Consider the following 22893-nt stretch of genomic DNA (forward strand, 5'->3'; position numbering starts at 1 on the left):
CAGTAGGCATATTTTCTTGATTCATGTACACAGTGATAGAAATTCCATGTATCTGGTGGCTGATTGGCTTTGTTTAAGGACTAAATTGATGTCATCCGAACCAGTTCAGCGACAAGTAAACTGGTCATTAATTTCTCTAATATATTTTTAATTTTGAGCAAGCGCTTTCCAATTTCCTAAGTACTATGAGCTAGAAAAACATAATTAAATTCAGTATTAATAAGCATAAATGAAAACAATGTAGCAGATAATGTTCTACCTTTCTGGAAGAGGGAACTAATAATAAAAAAGAGCTGTCATAATAATTCAGTTACAGAGATGCAAGCCACACCACTAATTAGGTTGCAGTCTCATGCCACAGAGGCAGTGTAGTGATACAGAGTAACTAGTTTGATGCTTTTTCAGAGGTTTTCCTTTTGTAGTACTGAGCTTAATAATGTTTGAGGGAAAGGTTTGGGGAGGGACTGGTAATTTATCTCCAGTATGCAATTTGTGCTTATAATTTTTCTTTGCTTGTGGCACTCTTGTCAGCTTGAAACACGGTTTTGAAAACAGTTTTGTACTTGCGATGGAATTTAATTTGGCTTTATGAATGTGTTCCATTGCTGGACACGATTCTTTGTAGTTGCCAATTTGACCTAAGGAAAAAAAAAGAAGAGAAAACGTGGCTCATAAATCAGGTCCTCATCTGCCCACCCATGCTTGGGCCCCTGCTTGCCACAGTAGTTGCTTGACTAAATTTACAGAGCCAGAACTCTGAGACAAACAAATTGATTTTGCTTTGTCTTTGGAAAGAAAACACTTGAGTTCTGAAAACAGATATATTTAATGTGAAAATAAAATGTGACCCTAAACATTTTGAGAAGGCTAAAGAAAGTCACTTCTGTCAGAATGAATGGCAGCATTATCTTTTTCTATTTATTCATAAGCATCTCTGCTGTGCTCACGACCAGCATGTCTGAATGCCTGAAAAAACTGAAAGACACTTTACAGAGCACCATGTTCCCTTGAGGATATTCCACGGGTTGTCTGTAGTGTGTGCTGTGTCATGCACCGCCACCGCTGCCACTGCTGTTTTGCCAGCGCTTATTGAACTTCAAGAAAAATCCAAGTTTAATGGGTACAAAATTGGGGCTGCCAAAACGAGTGCAATTAGTTCAGACCTGCTGTGATGAAATACTGCTGCTTACAGAGATGGAAAAAGTCTTTGTGAGACCAACCCTTAATCTGACCCATGGATCAGAGAACCTGCTTTTTAAATGTAATGATCTGTTACTCTTAGTTAAACGTTCTTGTGTTTGTTCTACAGTTATAGTATTTCATTTATAACCTAATAATTTTTAATCTATGTATTACAACCTGCTAAAAAGTCTAGGATTAAATCTAATTTGCTGCCTGTTAATTTTAGCACAGCAGAAGCCTTTGGCATTCAGGTCTTATTTGTTTTATTGTACATGAATAGTTTACCCACCAGTTCCTTATGCATGATCATTATCTACTAACAAGTGCTTTTTCCTTGAGAAATCGTATTCAAAGTGATCATGAAGTTCAATTAGTTACTGATTGTCTTTGATTGAAGAGTGGTTTACTTCTAAAGGGAAAGCAAGAATAAATCATGTTTTTGCCTCCAAATTATTTCACTGATAAATTGATTCCTATATTAAGAATAAAATAGTCAAAACTAAAATAAAGCTGACTCCTCCATTCTGGTGCAGTGCTAAGGTTTGAGATGTATTTTATGACTGTATTACGGGGTGGTTGGTAACCTGTCAAAGCCAAATGCAGGTGTTCTAAAGTGAACTTAGGGAAGACAGGAACCTCCCACAGAGCAGAAGGGCAAAAGCTTACTTGATCTTGATTTTTCAGTATGAATACAGGCCATGAAAGTGGGGCCTCGCAATCCTCCTGGCTTTTTGGGATTTAAGCAGGAGGTGTCAGAAAAGGTACCACAGGAGTAATTGGCCTTTGGTCCTGGGGTCAGTTTTGGCCCCTCACTACAAAACACACATTGAGGGGCTGGAGCATGTCCAGAGAAGGGCAGTGGAGCTGGGGAAGGGTCTGGAGCACAAGTCTGATGAGGAGCAGCTGAAGGAGCTGGGGGGGCTCAGCCTGGAGGAGGTTCAGGAGTGACCTTGCTCTCTACAACTCCCTGACAGGAGATTGTAGCCATGTGGGGGTCCATCTCTTTTCCCGATTAACAAGCAACAGGACAAGAGACAATGGCCCAAATTGCACCAGGGAAGGTTAAGATTGGATATTATGAAAAATTTCTTCCCTGAAAGGGTTGTCAAGCAGTGGCACAGGCTGCCCAGGGAAGTGGAGGAGATACCATCCCTGGAGGTATTTACAAGACGTGTAGATGTGGCACTTGGGGATATGGTTTAGTGGTGGGCTTGGCAGTGCTGGGTTAAACATTGGACTTGATAATCTTATGGGTCTTTTCCAACCTAAACAATTCTATGATTAGTGAAGATGATTTGTCTACCCTGGGTGTCTGTCATCCAGGTCATCTCAGATGTCTCCCAGAAGACCCAAGTAACAGAACAGGATACCTTCATCACCATGACAACTACATTTTGGGGTTTGATGAACATGAAGTAGAATTTTTCCCAAGCTGTAAACTTGGCCCACATTTATTTACTCTTGAAAATCTTTTCTGTCACCAGAAAGTTTAGAAGTAACATATTAAAAACCCACCTACATCAGAGTATTGTCAGATGTCAAATAGAGTAACTCTGACTGTTTTCCTGGATCCAGCATTTTGAAAGTTCTCAAGGTGAAAAACAACTTTTCATCCAGAACAAGCTGAGAAACTACATGCTTTTAAGATTTTTTTTGTTGTTGTTGCTATCTGCATGTTTTAAGATTCTTCATCCTGACTTCCCAAAGCATTGTAATCTTCATGGCTCAACACATATCTCATGATAGTACATGCTTTGAAAGTATCCTGCTTGCTATAACTCTCTTGATACTGATTTTTAAAAATCCATGGGAAAAGAGTTACACAGCCAAATTGTTCTGAGGTTGGCAGTCGTTTCTTCTGTCTAGACTCAAGATGTTTGCAGGTGATTTGATGGGAGATGGCACTTGCTCTTGCTCTGTAAACATCTTTGAAAATGCACCATCGTTGGTGGATATATTTTCATGTAGGAGAAAAAAAGCAAGTTCTTAGGAGCAAGGCTGAAATGTTGCCTTATTTTCATCATGACCACAGATTTTTTTCCCTCCTTGCCAGCTTCCAAATAATATTCTAAAAATTTTAGTTTATTCATGAAAAAATATAATGAAGAAATGTAATTATTCCACGCAGAAGTCTTACATAAGCATTACGAAGAAAATTCTGCAAATACTGTTCATGTAATTTCTGATATGTACAGACAGGGGCAGCAAAAAGGCTCTTGGTAAGGGGACTTTTCAAAGGCCTTGTCTGCTTTGACCCAGAATGTACTTGAGAGAAGATTCTTGTTGTCTTTCCTCTTCTTCCCCTCTGTCTCACTTTCTATCAGTCCTGTAAATCCCTGAGATTTACTGTTGAGGATTCCTGTGCTGAAATAAGCTGTCTGTCTGACATCATCCTCTTCTAAGGATGCATTTTGGGAATATGAAAAGGATGGAGAAATGGATGCTCAGCAAGGGTGGGCTCCAAGGGCAACCTCAAACTCATCAGCCACCTCTACTCATATGTGCCATATCTGCACTAGAAGCCCTCCTGGGAAACCATGTGGAACGGACCAGTATCCCTGCATTTGTGCTTCTTGGAAATGCCTGGCTGCCCCACAGCACTTGGCAGTGAAACAAGTCCATTAAATGGTTAGATACATGTCTAAAACGCATCTCTTAGGAGCATTGCCCTGGGATGATCCTCTGGGTTGCCATTATTACCCAGTATTGAAAGATATCTCGTCTTTTTGTTAGCTGCACACCTAGAAATAATGTCAGTAATTGTTAACTATTACAGAGGCCAGACAGATTATTTGATTTGCCTTTTAAGATGCCTATTCACTGATGGGGTTTGATTTCAATGAATTAGACTGCTGAGGTCCTGAATAGCTGGGAAAAGATCCGTGGTTTGATGACGTGATTGTAAAGTCTCATCAGATGCATGATTGAAATAAAACAATGTCTTTGAATGCTCGTTTAATTAAAACATTTGTATTCTTTTGGTAGCCAGAAGTGCAACTTGCAGAAGGCTTTGATGTCTTCATGCCAAAATCTCAGCTGGACTCTATACTATCAAACTACACTCGCTCAGGAAGTCTGCTCTTTAGGAAGCTGGTCTGTGCATTTTTTGATGACAAGACTTTGGCTAACTCTTTACCAAATGGCAAAAGGAAAAGAGGGCTCAATGACAACCGGAAAGGACTAGACCAAAATATTGTGGGTGCAATAAAAGGTATGTTTTCTGCTTTCCTTCATATGTGTAATTAGAACATATTCTCAGCTAAGAAGAGTGTAAGGGGATTAGAATTTCTGACGTGTTTTAGGTCTATTAAAATATGCAGTCTTATTTTTATTCCCTTTCATTCACTTGTTAAAAATAGCTTCTACGGGGACAGATTGTGTTCATTTTAAGCCAATGATCCTGGTTTCTGAAGTCAGGCTCTAAGGTTAGAAACTCAATGTTCATATAAGATAATTACTTTTTTTCCCTGTATATCAGAGATGCCAAGAAATCTTGAAAAGGTAATGACAGTGTAACTGATACCCTTCAATCAAAATTCTGAGTCTTGCACTGCATCTGACTGTGTCTGCTCTGTAAATTGTTTAGTAGTGGGTGGCTGGATTGGGGAGAGATGGAGAAGGTAATGCTGGGGCTAAGATGAGTTTGATGCTCATGAGAACTGGTGGTCGTTCTCCTCGGGGAGCAAATTTCTTGGTCAGTGTGAGCATCCTGTGCTGGGTGGTTTTTCTTAGTGATCACTGCTTTCTAGCTTCCAAAGAACACAAGTACCTTCAAACTCTGTGATCACAACATATAAGGAGCTAGTATTAGACCAGAGGTTCTGAACTGGATTCTATTTTGAAATCTGATATTGTAGGGAAAATACCCAAGTTACCAAAAAACAGTCTGTGTTGCAAAGGGAAGCTTATTTTAGAGGCTGTGACTCATCCTCAGGTACAGATTGCTTACTTAGGAGACACAGAGCAATGAAAAGAGTTTCTATAAGTGTGATGGCAGCAAAAAGAGGCAGGAGAATCTTTTGCAACCACCTCTCTGCCAACTTTCGGACCCCTCTCGCCATGAAAGAAGGACATTGACATAATGGCTTGAGTCCAGTGGAGGGCCACCAAGACTTACGGTACTAAAGCAGGGAAGTGGTGAAGTGTCACAGGTGGAGAGGCTGAGAGAACTGGAGAGAAGATGATTCAGGAGAAACCTTATTGCTGTCCACAACTCCCTAGTGGGATGGTGCAGAGAAGATGGAGTCAGACTCTTCTCAGAGGCACGAGAGGCATTGGACACATGGAAAATTGCAACGTGAAGGCTGGACATGAAGGCCTTCAGAGGACCCTTCCAAGCTGTTTATTTCTGCAACGAAGTGTGTGTTGTGCCTATGTCTTAGCCTCATACATTTTACAGAGTAGCTGGCAGCCTTTCTTACAGTTATGCTTGTAATCAAGTTTAAGTCATAAACATTTTTTTGTACCTTCCTTTCTTGAGCTCAATAATCTGCAAAAATCTGAGTCTGATTTCAGTCTATCTCATTCCTCATTAAAAGCTTTAATAAATAAGTTAAATGGAAGTATTTTTTAAATAATACTCTAATTTGAACAGCACTTCATAAAAGAAGTGTTTTACAGTAAATGCAGCAGCACTATTAAAATAGCAGCCATCACCCCCTGCAGAGAGCAATGTTTCTCAGTAGCTAAGCCCATATTAGTGGAGCGAATTCTGAGGCTTGTCTTAACCTCTTTGCTTGAGTTTGGGAGAAGAAAGAGGGGAGTTGTAGTTCCAAGAGACAAATTTCATTTGTAATGGTACTACTGGGAACCGCTGTAATAACAGTGATCTTTATTGGCATTTATGGTATTGCCCAAATGCTGCTGCCTAATTCCTGATAGGGAAGCCCATCCCTAAAAGCTGCGCTGGAATAAGATGCCAAGAGCTGACGTCCTGTGGATCTTTACTCAGTCTGGCTCCAATAGCACCCTTCTTCCCTCTGAGGAGCTGGGCTGTCACACACTGTGGTTTCATTTATTCCAAGATATAACTGAGCCAGTATGAAATCTCCACAGGAACAACATCATGTTGTTTGCATTATTGTCATTAGCACATTCCTATACCACGTGCCCAGATACCCTTTATTGGCACTTCTAGTCCTTTTCCATGACAGAGATACAAAAGGCTACATTCACGACAAAGAAGTGCAGGGAATTTGAAGGAAGGACTGTTTGCTTGAAAATTACTCTTCCTGTCTGAAAACATTTTCACTGCCATCCTTACAAGTAATTTAATGCTTCTGCAACAGAATGATTAGCCAGGGAGCAATTCTCTCTTTTGACTTCGGGTATTCAGTGGCACTTGTTGAATCAGTTGCAGTGTTTTTCCTGGGCAATCAGCTTCCCTTGTGTGCTGCACCAACCTTTCACTCGAAACTGAGGAAAAAAAAAAGATGAAAAAATAAAAATAATCAGAAGCAGTTATTTTTCCTTTATGTTGTTGAGTAGGAATTCAGCCAGTAAAATCCTTCCCTGCAGAAATCAATGAGCTGTGTTCGGACATATAAGTGTGATGTATCCCTCAGGGATCCATACTGGAACCAGTACTATTCAATATTTTCATCAGTAACATAGACAGTGGTTTCTAGGGCACCCTCAGCAAGTTTGCAATGACACCAGGCTGAATGGTGCAGTTGATTTCCTAGAGGGAAGGGATGCGATCCAGAGGGACCTTGGCAGGCATGAGGAATGGGTCGATGTGAACCTCCTGGCGTTTAACAAGGCCAAGTGCAAGGCCTGCACCTGAGTCAGGGCAATGCCCACTGTCAGGATAGACTTAGGGATGAAGGGATTGAGAACAGCCCTGCAGAGAAGGACTTGGGGGTACTGGTGGACAAAAAATTAGATAGGAACCAGCAATGTGTACTCACAGCTAGAAAGCCAACCATGTCCTGTGCTGCATCACCAGCAGCGTGGGCAGCAGTTCAAGGGAGGTGATTCTGCCCCTCTGCTCTGCTCTGGTGAGACCCCACCTGCAGTGCTGCACCCAGCTCTGGCGTCCTCAGCACAGGAAAGGCATGGACCTGTTGGAACGAGTCCAGAGGAGGGTCACAAAGATGATCAGAGACCTGGAGCACCTCTCCTGTGAAGACAGGATGAGAGAGCTGGGGTTGTTCAACCTGGAGAAGAGAAGGCTCTGGGGAGACCTTAATGGTGGCCTTTTAATTTAAAAAGGGGGCTTGTAAGAAAGGTGAGGATGGATATTTCACCAAAGCCTATAGTGGCAGGAAAAGGAGCAATAGTTTAAAACTGAGAGTAGGTTTAGATTGAACATAAGGAAGACCTTTTTTTTGTTTGTTTTTATGATGAGGGTGGTGAGGCACTGGCAGAATTTACCCAGAGGAACTGTGGCTGCCCCTTACCTGGAAGTGTTCAATGTCAGCTTGGCCAGGGCTTTGAGCAACCTGATGAAGTGCAAGATGTCCCTGCCCACAGCAGGGGGGGTTGGACTAGACAATCTTTAAAGTGCCCTTTCAACTCAAACCAGTCTCTGTTTCTATGACAGAGCGATTGTTAACACTGTGCAGCTCAGATGGACCAGAAAGGGCAGGTCACACTTCTCCTGCCTCCTTGCTATTCAGTTCCCATTCCTTTTTGTCCACATTGGTCTTTCCCTAACCACACATTGAGCAATCAAGGCTCTTTTGCCTTTCATTCAAGAAAAGAACAAACAAACAAGTTAGAGAAGAGAAGCAAGTTAACATCCTCGCTCTGTAAGACTGCCAGCCTCTGCAGGAAGCAAGGGGCAGGAGTCATAATTCCCACAATGGGCACCTGTGGCAGGTGGCCTGGGGATGGCCTCGTGTCACAGGTTGTCCCCAGACCCTGGTCACGAGCAGGAACTGCAGTTGCAGTCATAAGTCATTAATCAGGTTCCCGTTGTGTCAGGTACTGTATGGATTTGGAAGGGAAAGGTTATTTCTGCCTTCAGAAAGACAGTGGTTGTTGCAAGTCGGACACTGTGAATGCATGGGGATGTACTGACTTCTCTAGGCAGCCCTCAGAGTTGGTCTGACACCCTTGCAGATCAGACTACAGAGGAAAGTATTGATAATGCCTGTCATGCCATGGTTTTGTGAAGTTGTTAACATGGAAGGAGTTTGCAGGGGGTTATTGCTCTTGGTTCCTTTATACTTAGCAGCTGGCACTGCTTCAAAAGTATGTGTATAAAAATACTGAAATTGTCTTTTTTTTGCTGCATGTTTCCCCATTCCATTTGTGTGACATTTATTCTCAAGGATTACAAATTCCTTGAGCTGGGACCAGTTTTCTCTCTTTGTTTGCCAGTCATAATTGGACACTGGGCTCTGAGACCCCTGACCAAGACTACAGTAGCAATACTAACAGCAATAATATTTTTTCTCTTTCTGCTCTTGTTTATTTTTTGCACACCTCTCAGTTGCATGATGAAAATCAATTGCATCAGTTTCACTCCTTTTATAATGTTGTATTTTTGGTATAACATTGTTAGGTTTGCTGTAAATATGGATTTAAAGATAATGTTGACCCTCTCTGTACCGTTTTTACAAAATACGAAATTTAACCTGTAGGATATATCTGGTTTGGCAATATAAGAACCGTGATTTCCACAGTGGTAGGACTTCAGTCCTTCATCACTTTGCCTGCAGCCTTAGGAACCTGACCAAGAGGTCACCAAATGACCAGATCTTCAGCTCTCTACCTGTACCATATGGAAGGCAGCATTTGCAAGTGCCTGCCACACCTGAGACTCAATTCAAAGTTCACTATTATTTTTCTGTGATCATTTTGTGTGAAATTCATGAAGACATCAGGTGTAGAACGTTTCTCTGTGACAGGCTTTTATATGTAGTAACTATGGCATTACTGTGACGTTTATGCACCCAAATGACTTCTGAATTATGAACTTTTGAAATGCTGGGTTAGGCTTTATTCCCACAGTCCTAGATTTGGCCATTAAAATTCTTTTTGATAAGTGAATAATTTGATATATATTGATTACAATCTTCTCCAGTTGCCATTTCTCCTTTCTGCTGGCACATTTCAAAAAGGTGGTATCTTTTTATTTCAGTCTTTACAGAAAAATACTGCACTGCTAACCATGTGGATAAACTTCCTGGTCCTAGGGACTGGGTCCAGATTCTTCAGGATCAAATTAAACTGGCAAGAAGACGATTAAAAAGAGGCTCAGGTATGTATAAAAATATGAGGAACAACGTGTGAGTGTAAGATTAAAAGCTTAGAGCCTTAGTATCCACAGAAGTGTGTTGTACTTGTTCACTTTATGAAAATTGGACCTCTAACACTTCGGCAGGTTTTTGTGTAGAGTGTTTCCTTAGGTTTGGTATGGTAGCAAGTTTAGGAGCTGTCTTTGCAGACAAGTTAACTTTGCATCTTTCTCTAACTCCTTTCCATTAGCACCCAAACCCTTCTTCCCAGAAGTCTGAGTCCTAAACTAGCTGATCCATCCAGGGTTGCAAGTAGAAGTTTTATAATTCCATCTTTTTTGGTCTGACAAGCCACTCACTGCAATGTTAAGACATAACCCAGCTGACCTTTTCTCTAAACTATGTATCTGGAAGGATAGATGAGTCTTCTCACATTCCTTGTGAAAGAATCAGCATCACTATAGCAAAAAAACCACCCACCCACCCACCCTGGTTGTGCCAGCAAGGTTCTGCAATACGTGAGAGGCAGCTTGCCAGCAGTAACAGGTAATCTAGGCAGGCTTTTGCAGCAAAGCTGCTCAACTTGGGCTGGGATAACCTGGATGCTTGGGGCTGGGACCAGCCTTCAGTGGAGTTCAGCACTAAGCTTTCAGCTCCAGCCACGAACAACAACGTGCAGTCTCAAAATCCCCAGTAGAGTTCTGGGAGAGCAATATCACTGATTGAGAGACATGTAATTATCTTATAAACCATAACTAGTCTCCTTTCCATCTTCATGCTTCCAATCCTAGAAAGGACTTTCTTCCTACAAGCCTTCGCTTACTCTTCCTCATCCTGCTGTTTCCCTAAAACTGTCTCAGGGTTGTATTTCTTACCCATCTCTCCCTTGGCACATCTGACACTGTTGTCTGAGGCAGGTCACTTGTGCCAGCATCATTAAACACGGTCCTTCACTGTTACTGTATTTAGCTGCCTGCCTTTTCCCCTCTTCCCTGCTGCCCATCACCACAATTAAGCGCCTGTTAGCCTCTGTGGGCTGATGGAGTGGGAAACCTGATGGCTCCACAGGGGATGCTCACCCCGTGGTCCCTCGTGGTGAGCGAGACCACAGGAAATGTCCTCTCCAGCTCCCTGTCTCACAGAGCCAGTGTTTTCTGTCCAAAGCTGCATCTCTGAAACACACACTTAGGTTGGCATCTGAAATCATTCTCCACAACGTTATTAATGCCAGGAGGGAAAAGCATAAGACTGAGGAAAATGAGAAACACACAGAGACAGAAATAACACAGGGGGAGGAAAAAAGTGCAGATTATTCAGTAGTATAAGCTTCCCTGAGTAGAGAAGCAAACCAGCACTGGCCTTAAAAAGGGTTTCTTGTGTGTGTTGGGGGAGGGAGGACAGAGGGATACAAGATAATCTTGTTAAAGGCAGTGTCAGATTACTGGTGCTGTACAACAGGATTGCTTTCTGCCCCTTCCAAGGCTGCCTGTCACCCCCAGGACAGGAGGGTGGAAGTGGGATGTCAGGCTTCAATAAGGTGAAGGGTGCAGTGCAGGATGTGGGAAGCAAAGGGTCCTTGGGCTGTCTGCAGAGGATCCCTCAGGAAAGAGGATTGACCTAATTTTGTTTTGATTTTTATTTTCTTTCATCCTTTTTTATTTGCTTTTCTTGTGCCTCTGCAGGATGTTAATTAAAATGACAATGACATTCAGCTTTTGCCTTTCAAATGGGGCCACCTCCATTTCTGGTCCTTGCTTAGGATGGGAGAATCTAAGCAGAGGATATTGTCTCTAAACTAGCAAGACTGAAGGAAAATATGCGAAGCTGAGTATAGTGTGACAGAATCAGATAGGCTCCACTGTCTCTGCCTGCAAAGGGAAGGTAACTGGTTCACCTGTATGTGGATGAGTAGTGAGCAGCAATGTACCTAGCAGCCTCTCAGGTTTACTTGCTGAAAGAAACCTACACAGTCCCTAGATTGGTAGAAAAGCTCTTTTTTTGTGTCGTTTAGTTTATTGGCCAATCCCTGAAGCGCCATGATTTCTCTCTGACTTGCAGCCACAGGGAGACATGCTCATTTCAGTGTAGCAGAAGTGACTGAACACACCACTTGGCCCTCTGCACCCTTCCGTCCACTGCCACCTCCACTGGTGGCTTAAGCTAACCCAACCTGACCTTGCACTGAGGCAAAGGAGATGTTTCCAAGGCCTTTGTGACAGCAAAACACTAGATCTGAGCAGAGAGGCAGGAGCAGACAGCTGGTTGCAGTCACGTCCTCATCTTGTTGAAGTAAGATTTGTTAGTATTTTTATGTTACAACTGTGAGCTTCTGGTTTGAGTAATCTAGTGCTGATGAGGCGACAGATCCATCCAGTCCCCTATTTTGTGTCCACAGATGGCTGTTAGCAGAAGCCTGGAGAGGTCTATAGGACTGGTTGAAATGTTTGCTGGCCTAATCTCTCAGCCCTCAGCAGCTTTATCCTGATGTAAAACAGCACAATTTAACTATTCATTGTGAAATCATGCCAAAATTGTGTGTAACTTACAGAGACCAAAACAGGAGGGGAGGGCAGGCATGGAGGGAGGTTTGACCTTCTGGGAGAAGCTGTTCCAGGGCTCCATGTTGCAAAACTTAGCTTTTAAGAATCTTAAAACTGTGGGAATTGCAGCCACTGGGATGTGGGATTCATCACTCTTCCAGGCTGCCTGCGGCTGGTGGAGCAGGGGCTGAGCCTTCCTGAGTGAGTGTCCTCATGTCCACACTCACAGATCATTCCCTTTCACTTTTGTCTCTGCTTGCTCACTGAAACATGAGCTGAACCTGTAGGTATAGACTAAGGTGCCCAAAGAACAGATCTGAGCCAGCATTAATCTAACTTCACCCAAGACTTTCTGAGCCAGTGTGTCTCCCTGCTGCCTGATCTCACTTATTTATCTATATCAGTTCCTGATTTGTCATAACACACAGGCTTTATATGGAGAAAGCTTAAGATGATCCATTTATTTTACAGAAGCGACAAGACAACTTTTTAGTCAGCACTATGTTGAGCTAAATTTTAACAGCAGACGTATTTAAGAGAGGAGGGGCAGGCTTTCCATCCTACTTGCCTTCCCCTGAGCCATTCACTACATCCTCTGATTACTTTTTCATTTCAAACCAGGCAGTAAGACACTGCATTCATGAGCAGACCTGTCCACTTTATCCTGTGAAACATTATTTCAGTCTGAAAACGTAAATCCTGCTCTAGCTTTCAAGGATATTAATAATTTCAGAGAATCCTAGCAAATGAATGGGGTAGATCTGCTTTTCATACCCCTTTCTATAGGGTGTACTCCCATGAGTGTTTCCAAATTAAATGAAATCATGATCACTGGATCATAGATGCTGCCCAACTTCAACCTTATTTATCATGTTTGGCTCATCTCCTAGAATTAGGGACTGAAAAAGCTCCCTACTTGGAAACCTAATCAAAAAAAAAAAAACACTTAAAAATTCTACTTTCTAGAAAATAGTTCCCCTGTGTAGATTTTGAAAGGTTGTTATCCTAAGCCAAATAAAAATTCATTTAAGTTCTGAATCAGTGACAATATTTTTCATAGCTGGAAATTCTCTTTTTTTTAATTTATTTATTTTGCTTTGGCTTTTTCTTAGTTCTTTTAGATTATTGCCTGAGATCTGAGACTTGGGTAGAGTTTTTTTTATTTGTTAGATCTGAGAATAAAGCTGTCACTGCCATTAAATTTTTATTGGCCTTGTTCAGTCTTTTCAAAATTTCACAAGTTGGCTGTCACAAAGGGGAGAAGAGACTGTGAGGTTAATGTTACAAGCAGATGTTATAATTAAAATTAAAGAGTATGAAAATATTCTGCAGCCTTGACTACTGGTCCCACGTCATGCCAACAGCACAGTGCACTGTGCTTCATAGTGCCAGGTCTGTCTTCTCCCAGGAGAGGAGCTGAACCGTTTCGGTGGATGGGATGGGATGCAAAATGGCCCTGGAAAGGAAGAAGTCAAAGGACGAGGCAGGCGGACAGGTTTCCTCTCTAAAGCAGCATGAATTATAATGCAGAGTGCCTTTTAAGAGGGATTTTAAAACGGGTGAAATCAGAAGGAACTGACTGGCTGTTCCTGTCACTTCTGTGCCAGACACAGCATTCCAGCTTTTTCATTACTAAACTCTCCATCCATTAATAAGCAGCAGGTCAGGGGCCACACATCTGCCACAGTAAGTTCTTCCCCCCTTTTTATGTTTTGAAGAGCCCACGAGCCTTTATTCCATAGCGGCTGTCCATGGTGAGACAGGAAAGCTGATACTGTGTGGGTAATATGTAATAACAATATGTAAATAATCACATGGTGGGATTCTTGGGGCTGTCCTGTGCAGACCCAGGAGTTGGACTTGGACGGTCCTTGTGGGCCCCTTCCAACTCAGGATATTCTATGATTTTATTCTAATACTGCCGAAGTTACACAGGGTAGGAGCTGTTCATGCAAAGTGATTACCTTGTGCATTACCTGGAAACTTTGGATTGCCCTACTCCTTCAAGGAAAATATGGCAATGTTAGAAAACATGCTGAAAATTTTCAGACAGTATTAATTTGAATAAATTACATGCTGTGGCGCTTCATTCTTGAATTGTTGTTTAAAATTAGCACCTTGTTGCAGTGTAAAATAGTGGGAAAGAAGGGGAAAAAAAGAGTTTACTTTTTTCCTGGAAATATGCCTTTTCTCCCATGTCCTTGTTCAAACTGCTGCTTCCATTGTTTTGCATGAGCTTGGGGGTTTTTTCCTTTCTATTTCTCTTCTGATTCCCTGGTTTGTGCTTTTGATACAATATCTACATGCTGCAAGAGATCAGCAATACACAGGGCCAAGGAAAGATGTAGGATGAAGTCCAACGTGGTACAGTGTGTTTATGGCCAGTATTTTAGATTAAAACAGCTATATTAAAATGAGTAACTGCTGTATTCAGCTCCCCAGCCCTGGGCACACATGTACGTCTGTCCAAGGAGCAAAGCAGCAAGTATACACTTAACAGGCAAACATGTGCGTCAGAAGCTACACAGTTTGGGGGGAGTCTAAGGAAACAACTACCAGGGTGGTTTTGCAAGAGCTACTGAACTCTGTCTAAGCAAAGGACAGACAAGAGGCTCTGAATTCCCACAGTAGGATCTATTCCTGCTTGCCTTGTCTTGCAAGCTGGCTCAAGACAAGTGAGGTTTGGCTGACAGTCTGTGGGTGCGGTTGTCAAAGGCAAACCTTCTTTCCTGCTTGGAATGACATGTGAGAAGCTGGTGTTTTATATCCATGTTTGGAGGTCAAGGTGTTTGTCATTCCTTTGTGTCGTACTTCACCTGGAGCTGCAGTTTCACATCCAGTTTGATAAAACAAATTCTGGCAGCTGCTGAGAAGAGTGAGTAGCTCCCTGGGCATCTGCTGTGCTCCCACTCCCTTTCTGGCTCTGGCACAGGCATTCCTGTGGCCATGTTGTCAGTTTTTAACTGGATCTGGTCTTGGTGACTGTATAAACATTTGTCCTGGCATGAGGAACTAGACTGGAACAATTGATGGAGAGTTGAACCTCATCTATCAGATGCCAGATTAAAATGGCCAGGTAGCTTCTGGTTCTGCAGAGTTGGAGACTCGAGTCTTTATCTTCTGAAAGCGAGGTAGTTCCTCACTCCCATTTGTTTCCTTCTGTATTACTGCCTTCCTCTGAGTTCAGTGTTAGCCAGGTGTAAGAGCAGTCAGGCAGAAAGGTGACCACATCTCTAGACCTACCTCAAGTGTCGCTGCAGAGATTTCCAGAAGAGCTGTCACTTGAGTGGGCAGCCTTTGTTGGCACCAACCCTGATATTCATAGAGGGAAGGCTTTCCAGTCCATTGCCAGCACTCAGATCCAGCTTCCCCCATTTTCATAGCTTAGGTCCTTTCAACCCAAGGGGCCAGATACAGCTTTGTCTCTTGCATGTTGAGTTGCTGTGCCACAGAATCAGGTAGTTCTTCACAACATAGCTAGAAGTTGGCCTCAGACTGACACTCAAGATTTTTTAAGGTGTGTATATGCTGCTGGCTGATTCTCAGCTGCTTGTTGCACCGTGCTGTCTCCTCCCTTGCACATCCAGTCCTTCCATCACTGAGAGTCTGGTCCAGATTCAAACCAGCTCTTCCCATTTAGTGAGCCACCCATCCCTTCCAAAATTCAGCGTTTTCACAGGGAGCTGTACTGAATTTGTTTCTACCCAGTGTGCCACCTTCTCACAAAAAGCAGAAAACAGTATCAATTCAAGGCATGGAGTCACTTGCAGGTCTGTGCCATGCATTTAAACCTCCTTCTGTGGGAGGAAAGCTGCTTAATACTAGAGTTCCTAGTTTGTTTGTGTTTTCTTTAGTTAATTAATTTTGCAGAACTGAGTAAAGACCATGTAACTAAAAAGTAAACTGACATCCAGGCACATGGGAGACACAGCCTCTTGGTCCAGGAATGGATTGCCAGGGGTTGGTGGATTACATTAGGAAACTGGTGTAGATTAGGATCTGGATTAGTTCTTACAATGTCATCATAAAGGCAACAACTCAACATCCTCATGTGCAGAACCATGGTAAAAATGACCAGGACACTTATCTTAGTTTCAAGTGGGAGCTGAATTGAGTTGGTCAGGACATCTGGAGCCTTGGTCAGATTTGATCCCTATGGATATTGTGCAGTGAAATGGATGTGAGTAGATGTGTATCCACCACACTGACCATATGCAGTGTAATTGATAAGTTTAAACTAAAAGAGGATTGATTTAGATTAGGCATGAGGAAGAAGATTTTACAGTGAGGGTGGTAAGGCACTGGAGCAGGTTGCCTAGAGAGATGAGAGATGTGCCATGCCTGGAAACATTAGAGTTCAGGTTGGAGAGGGCTCTGAGCAACCTGATCTACTTCAAGCTGCCCCTGCTCATTGCAGAGGGGTTGAACTGGGTGACCTTTAAGGTCTCTTCCAACCCAAACCATTCTATGATTCAGTAATAATGGGCTTGTCCTTAATGACCTCACCTAGTTTGCTGAAGATCTCGCTGTGCTATAAAGGCCTTAAATATCATGCTGCAGTGCAAAAGACAAAGGTAATAGGATTTCAGGTAGGGCTTGTGTAGGTTAGGCACCAATTTCCTGTTACACACCTATGACTTACTCAGAGTTCACATGCACCGTCCTGGTACTACAGCCTGACAAGTCCCTGCACATCTGCTGAGCGCAATGAGCTATCTTTATGCATACCCTTGGCCTCTGGCAAATGGGAGATGAACAAATTAGGCTTTTAGCCTTCCTTCACCGTGGGCCAAATTAAGTCAAATGGTCTTGCATAAGCTGTGGGTTGAAAGCACGCGTGTGTACATACACAGTAATTGCCTGCATGGTTACGTGCCTCTTTTAATTACTCTGGGCACCCACCTGTATCTTTGAAGACATTTTGCCCTAGTAAATCTGGCCCCTGCAAAATGAGCCTGCTTGTGACCGCAGGAAGTCTGGGTACAGAAATGGGGGTGTTCAGCCTTTCCCTGCAGGCATGGGGTGACGGCAGCTGTCGGAGGGTGGAGTTCCAGCCTGGCAGGCTTTTCCTCCAAGGTACCGCTGGGAGTTTTTCTTGTGACTTTATCAAACGATCGCAACTCCTTTTATCATACAGATACCCTGAAACCTTAAAAAGAGCAAGTGTTGCTCCATCCCATTGCTGGCAAAACTGCTTCTTAATACCCACCTCCCTCTTCTGAGTTTGCATTTTTATTATATGACCTTTTCCTCCAAGCGGTGAGTTTTTAACTGAGTGCTTACAAATTGCAGCTGAGGAAAATAGATAGAAAATGCAAAATCACTCTACAGTCTGTAGCTTTTTAATCGCATTCCCCTATTCAGTGAAAGTAATGAGATTTCTTGTTTATATTTGTAATCAGCAGAGGCAACTGACTGTGATGAGAAGCCGGACATTTCTCTACTACAAACAGGTAAAATGCATTAAAATTTTTATCAGCCTCCAGTACGTATGTTTGTTTATTTATGGCACAGAAGCAGTTTTCAGTAATCCTGGCTTGCCGTGTACAGCTGGGTAATTGCACACAGGACTCTCCTATCTAAAGTTTTGAGTGGCCTGTATTAAAAAACAAATGCATCAGAATCTTAACATTTTCCCCTCAATTTCATATTCATAAAACCTCAAGGTGCATGGGAGCAGCTAAGCTAATAAGGCCAGTAAGTTACCCTTCTTATGCCAGATAGGGACTTGTGCTCATCCCTGATATTTCTGGGAGAACTTTTTACTTCTTAACAGAGTTATCAGTGGGGACAAACACAATAATTTGTAATGTGTTCAGCATCTGTTCGGTTGTCCAAGTTATTAGCAATAATATCTTGGACTCACAGAAGGATTGCAGAGATATTTATATGCCAGTTAAGTGTTGGTTTACTTATTCTTGGAAGTGCAGCCACCCTGCCTTAAAAGCTTGACAGTTGCTAAACAGCAGTTTGGCTCTGCAGCTGTGTGGACTGGGAATGACATATTTGTACGCTGTTGCATTTGGTGTTGAAATCAAGACAGGCCAAGACTGAAATTTGAAGCACTCTCTCATTAAAAGTCAGTCCCATCTATAGGTGCCCTGATGGCAGGAGCTGAGCTGCCATCCTCTGAAAATGCAGTGGGGCCAGAGTCTGGGGAGATGGTCATTTCCCTGCATTTCAGAGTCATTTCCCTGTAATTTCACCAAGATGATGCCCCTTATCCCCAAAGCCAAATTAAAAGGAGGGAGGGTCTTAAGCAGACAAATAGGGTCATGGATTATACTGTGGTTTTATGTTATTTCTAAGGTGCAACAATGAAGAGTGGTTGGAGATCAGCGATTCCATTGCTGTGAGGAGCAGGACAGGGCTGATAACTGGGTTGCTGAGCACATGGCACAGTACCTGACAGCTGTGGGGAGGACAGCAGACCCACCAGTAACCATCACAGCATCTGTCTCTTGTGCAAGGGCTCCCTAATCCCTAATTGCCTGAGGGCTGGAGAAGGAGCTCTCACACACCGTGGCTGTGTGCAGGAGCAGCAGCTGCCAGCCGTGGAGCACTGTCGGAGCACGTGCAGTTACTAAGGAGTAGGACCAGCGGAGCAGTTGGGAGGACAAGCAGCTTTAGTCTGGTTCTGGCATGGCCCCAGCAGGGGCTGGGAGCACGCGCTGCCTGGGAGCTGCCGCGCTGCTTTCCTGGCCAGCCGCTGAATAATATTTCAGGGTGCGCTCCTGAATGGATGCAGGAAGCTCTGGCTTGAAAGGTCTCTTCCAAGTGACATCCTGTTCGTTTCTTTTATCAGGGAGGGAAGCAATTCCGCTGCGAGAGGACCCTCATAAAGGTTGCTAATGCGACGCAGTGTTATCTTTTCATCGCTCTGGTAATCACATTAAGGAGCAGAAGTAGCGTTTTGCTGCGTGTTTCTTTGAGCGCGGCTTCTGTAGTTACTACTTGTGTCGCACATGAGGGGTGGAAATGAGGGTGCTGAGAGGGTTATGGTAGAGAAGGCGTCACCCTTTCCTCTCCACAGCAGATCACCATTGTGGTATGCTTGCTTGTGCACCTTTGAGCATTCATGCATGCAGTTTCTGAGCTGGAACACTTATTTGTGATGAGTACTACTCCATAGTACCCATGGAAGAATGCCTAAATAAACCACACTGCAGATTGCACTGGGGGGGAAGTGATGCTCACAGGCTGTAACCCAAGTGTTTGACTCAAACCCATTATTATATGTGTGCAAGTGCCTCTTTATAGTACATACCCCTGTCATATCATACTGTTGTTGGAAGCAAAATATCTAAAGTGATATACAGACAGTATAATGACAGTAATTATTATGAATCAAAATACAGATGCTTTCTATCAAGGAATGTAGCAAAAGAGGTGGGATATGACTGTTACAGAGGTCTTTCCCTGTTTTGGTACAGCTGGTTTTATAAAGAAGTGTTACTGACAGATTCTTTAAAGAAGAATTCATTCAGGTGTCTTCTCTGTTTAGCTTGAAAAATTTTCAGCGAAAAGGCTCTCTGACTGTGTGTTTGTACAGTGCCTGGTGTAATGGGCAAAGGGCCAGATAAATCATGGACTCAGGAAAAAATTCTTCCCTGAAAGGGTTTTTCCAGCATTGGAACAGGGTGCCCAGGGAAGCGGTGGAGTCACTGACCCTGGAGGGATTTAAAAGGCATGTAGGTGTGGCACTCGGGTGCATGGTTATTGGTGGGCTTGGCACTGCTGGGTTAATGATTGGACTTGATGATCTTGAGGGTCATTTCCAACCTAAGTGATCCAGTGAACAGTGGTTAACCTGGTGTGTTGGTACAATAAAACCAGAGTGAATTGGATTGCTTGACGGGATCTTGCAGGAGACTGGATGGGGAGAAAAGATGGGGCACAGAAGCTATCTGTGAATGGTTGCTGTCTTGATCTTCTGTAACTGAAAAGACTTGTTAAGGAAAAGCACCCTAGAGAGAATTATTTGAATCAATGGAAAATGTTAATGCCAAAAAAAATGGAAAAAATCAGATGGAAAAAAATGGAAAAAATCTGCGTTTCTTGCTCTGTCAGTCCTGCCTGTGATATTGGTGGCACGAAGAAGAAGGTCTGGATATATGTGGAATAGCAATGCTGAAATGCCTCAATCAACACAGTTTTGGATCACAGCCTCTGGCTGAGACTTCATTTGAGACACCTCAGGGAGAGGTGTGGTTGCTCTCAGCTCTCTTTGTTATTGGTGGGAAGAGGACTGCTTCCAAAGGGAAGGTCAGGTCAGCTCCAGTCGTATTTGGAGGTGCCTGTCCTTTGGTGCAGGCAGGACTGGGCTCCGAGTGCAGTTCATTGGTGCAAGTGCACACAGCCTGGTTTGAACCAGCTCCCTCTGTGCCCACAATTAGCGAAGTCCTGGGCTTTGAGGAGATCAGGGGGTGTTTTGTTTTCAGAACTCTCTTTTGGAACTCAAAAGCCTGGTAGAAAATGGAGATGGTACATCCTCATAAAGCTGAGGAAGACATTTTTTCCCAATTATATTTTAGCACTTCTGAGCAGAAATGATGCTCCCATTGTAAAATCACCCTCCACACTAAGAGGGCCTTGGCTTTAAAGGCTGTTGATTGAAGGATGTTTAAAGTAAATTGCAAGAACTGTGGCAGTTAAACTTGCTGGGAACTTTGGTCCTTTGACAAATAAATCTCAAGAAAATACTAGAAGAATTTTCTGTAACAAATGTTATCAAAGCTCAGGTCTTGCAGAGTTCCAGCTTTTGCACCTACCAAAAGCTGAAGGCTGTGTACAGACCTGAGCTGAGACAGATCAGACAGCTCCAGGGGTAATTACTGCAGGCTAAATGGAAAGAGTGAGTAGTTTCCCAGTGATACAGGATATCTGGAAGGTGTGAGATAGATCTTTATCAGGATGACAATGTGGCAGCTTTTAGAATCTTTCTGTCTAATTTAGTATTGCAAAAAGGCTCATCTTATTTTGGTCTACAGTTTCTGTGAAGGGTCTGAATTTTGTATTTGAAAAGGAAGGCATAACCCATAAGTTCTGCATGTGCAAACAAATGTAAGCCAGCTGCAACACCCTTTTCTTGAATCCTTATCTCAAAAATTTGATTTGAAAGATATAGGCAGATATAGAACCGTGAGGGAGCCCTCCTTGGACCACAGCTGTGCTGAGAGTTTGTGTAGTTTCTCCACGCTGGGGTTAATTTCAAGATGAGAAAGAATTTTGATATCCCTAAAGGAAGCTGAAACACTAACATCCCAATCCTCAGGTCTAGGGGTGATACAGCTTTGTGAAAAGATGAGAGCAATCTCTTGGTAAAGAAAGAGATGATAAGAAAACAGCAACAATCCAATTCTATACAGGTTGTCTCCTTTTCTCTTGAAATACAATATCAAGAAAACGAAACTTGGGGGAAAAAAAAAGAAAAACCCTTTTTGAAACCTTAAATATAAATCCTTTATTGTAATATAAATCTTTATCCTTTCAATGTGTGATTGTATGAGTCTTCGCTTTTCATTGGGGTGTATTTGCCTCTCAGGCTGATTGATGTCTGTCTTCTATTTGCCCTGTGTTCTTAGCGCTCTCGTCATAATTCTTCTGTCCATCTTTTCATTGTTCTGTTTAGAAAAAGCATATTCTTAAAGTGCTTTAAAAAAGATGGGATATAATCATACTGTGCACCTTTTATATATATATATATATAAAAAAAAGTATATAGGTATGTATTCTCCCATATGCATTTAAACTGCTGTGGAGTGTTTGGGGTTTTTTTTTCCAAATAAGATCTCGAAGTACGTACTCCAGGTTTAAAATTCATGTGGTGCTTTTTTCACTTCTTCAGAACCGTAACTTCAAAGGGGTGAGCATCACAGTGCAGTTTGTGCCAGAGCCTAGTGCAGCACTGAAATGGGCTGCACTGTGTGTTGTGTGAAAAACTTCGCTGGCAAATTTTGTATTCAAAAAAATCTATTTAATTTGCTTTTCTTTAGCCAATTGAGCTCTACTCTAAATGGAACTCAGCAGCTGCTGCCTGTGTGCACACCAGCAGTTCAATCCTATCACAAAATTAAAGTTAAAACTCAAATACGTAATTTCCATAATTCTAAAATATCATTTTTTTTGTTGCAAATTACTGATATGTTAAATTTTTATTTACCCCTGGGTGTTTAACTTATTTCTTCAATCTCTTTCTCCCTCCAGGTAACCTTTTTGACACCACAACAGATCATCTGTTAGATGCAAACCCAGATTTTTCAGTTTGAATTTCACATCAGTGTTCTTAGCGGATAGAAACACCCTCTCCTGTCAATAACATTCTCGCAAGCTCGGCGTGAGAACTTCAGCGTACTGGAGGACATGGACATCCATACAGTTTTCCTTACAAGTTTGTGTTGTTTCCATGCATTTTCCGTGTAAAACCGCCAGATTGCTTCACTGTTCTTCATCTTAATTAAAGGTGATTTCCCTCCATATCCAATGCATTACTGAATTAGCGGGGTATCCACTCTGAAGTCATTCTCTTGCCTTTGTTTTTCCTCCATGATTGTATTTTTCCACGTGATTGTATGCTTGCCAGCAGTGTTTCATCTTAAGCTACGCAGAAGTGGTGACTCTTCCTGTCCCCAGGGACCAGGGTAGCATCTCTCTCCATCCTGAACCCTGGGGGCTCGTTGAGCACTTGATTTGCCGAAGCTCTTTGCTTCTGCAGACCCACTTTTCCTTTCCTGGCTGCTGCAGTACCAATGACCAGTCATACACAGCTGTGATTAAAAAGTCCTTGCTGGATTTAGGTGGAAATAAAGCCGGATTCCTCCCAGCACTCTCCTAGTTACAGCAAGGAGAAGCTATTCCTCCATTTCCCCTACATGGTCCTTGTGCAGTGGCTCTCGAGCATCTTTGTAGAGCAGATTGCTGGAGGTGGTCATTCTCGCCTCATTGTTCCCCCCAGCTTGCCCTACCACCTCAATCTCAAAATGTAT

At 42.8% G+C, this 22893-nt stretch overlaps 1 protein-coding gene across 6 annotated transcripts in view; it reads left to right on the forward strand.

Annotated features, from left to right (window-relative positions):
* The window catches only part of BEND7 (BEN domain containing 7), a 46578-nt gene that overhangs the window by 22550 nt on the left and 1135 nt on the right, over positions 1–22893 (forward strand). For 2 of the 6 annotated variants that reach the window (XM_027679521.1, XM_027679517.1), the window contains 3 exons: positions 4168–4393; positions 9272–9391; positions 17311–17361. In XM_027679521.1, coding sequence (XP_027535322.1) covers positions 4168–4393; positions 9272–9391; positions 17311–17361 — 397 coding nt within the window. Of the gene's footprint in view, positions 1–4167; positions 4394–9271; positions 9392–17310; positions 17362–18713; positions 18792–22114; positions 22413–22893 lie in introns of those variants that run through there. The other 4 variants (XM_027679520.1, XM_027679518.1, XM_027679519.1 and 1 more) reach the window with 4 other exon arrangements.

The sequence above is a fragment of the Neopelma chrysocephalum genome, unplaced genomic scaffold (genome assembly GCF_003984885.1).
Source record: "Neopelma chrysocephalum unplaced genomic scaffold, ASM398488v2 Primary Assembly neopelma1_45, whole genome shotgun sequence".
Classification (NCBI taxonomy): Eukaryota; Metazoa; Chordata; class Aves; order Passeriformes; family Pipridae; genus Neopelma; species Neopelma chrysocephalum.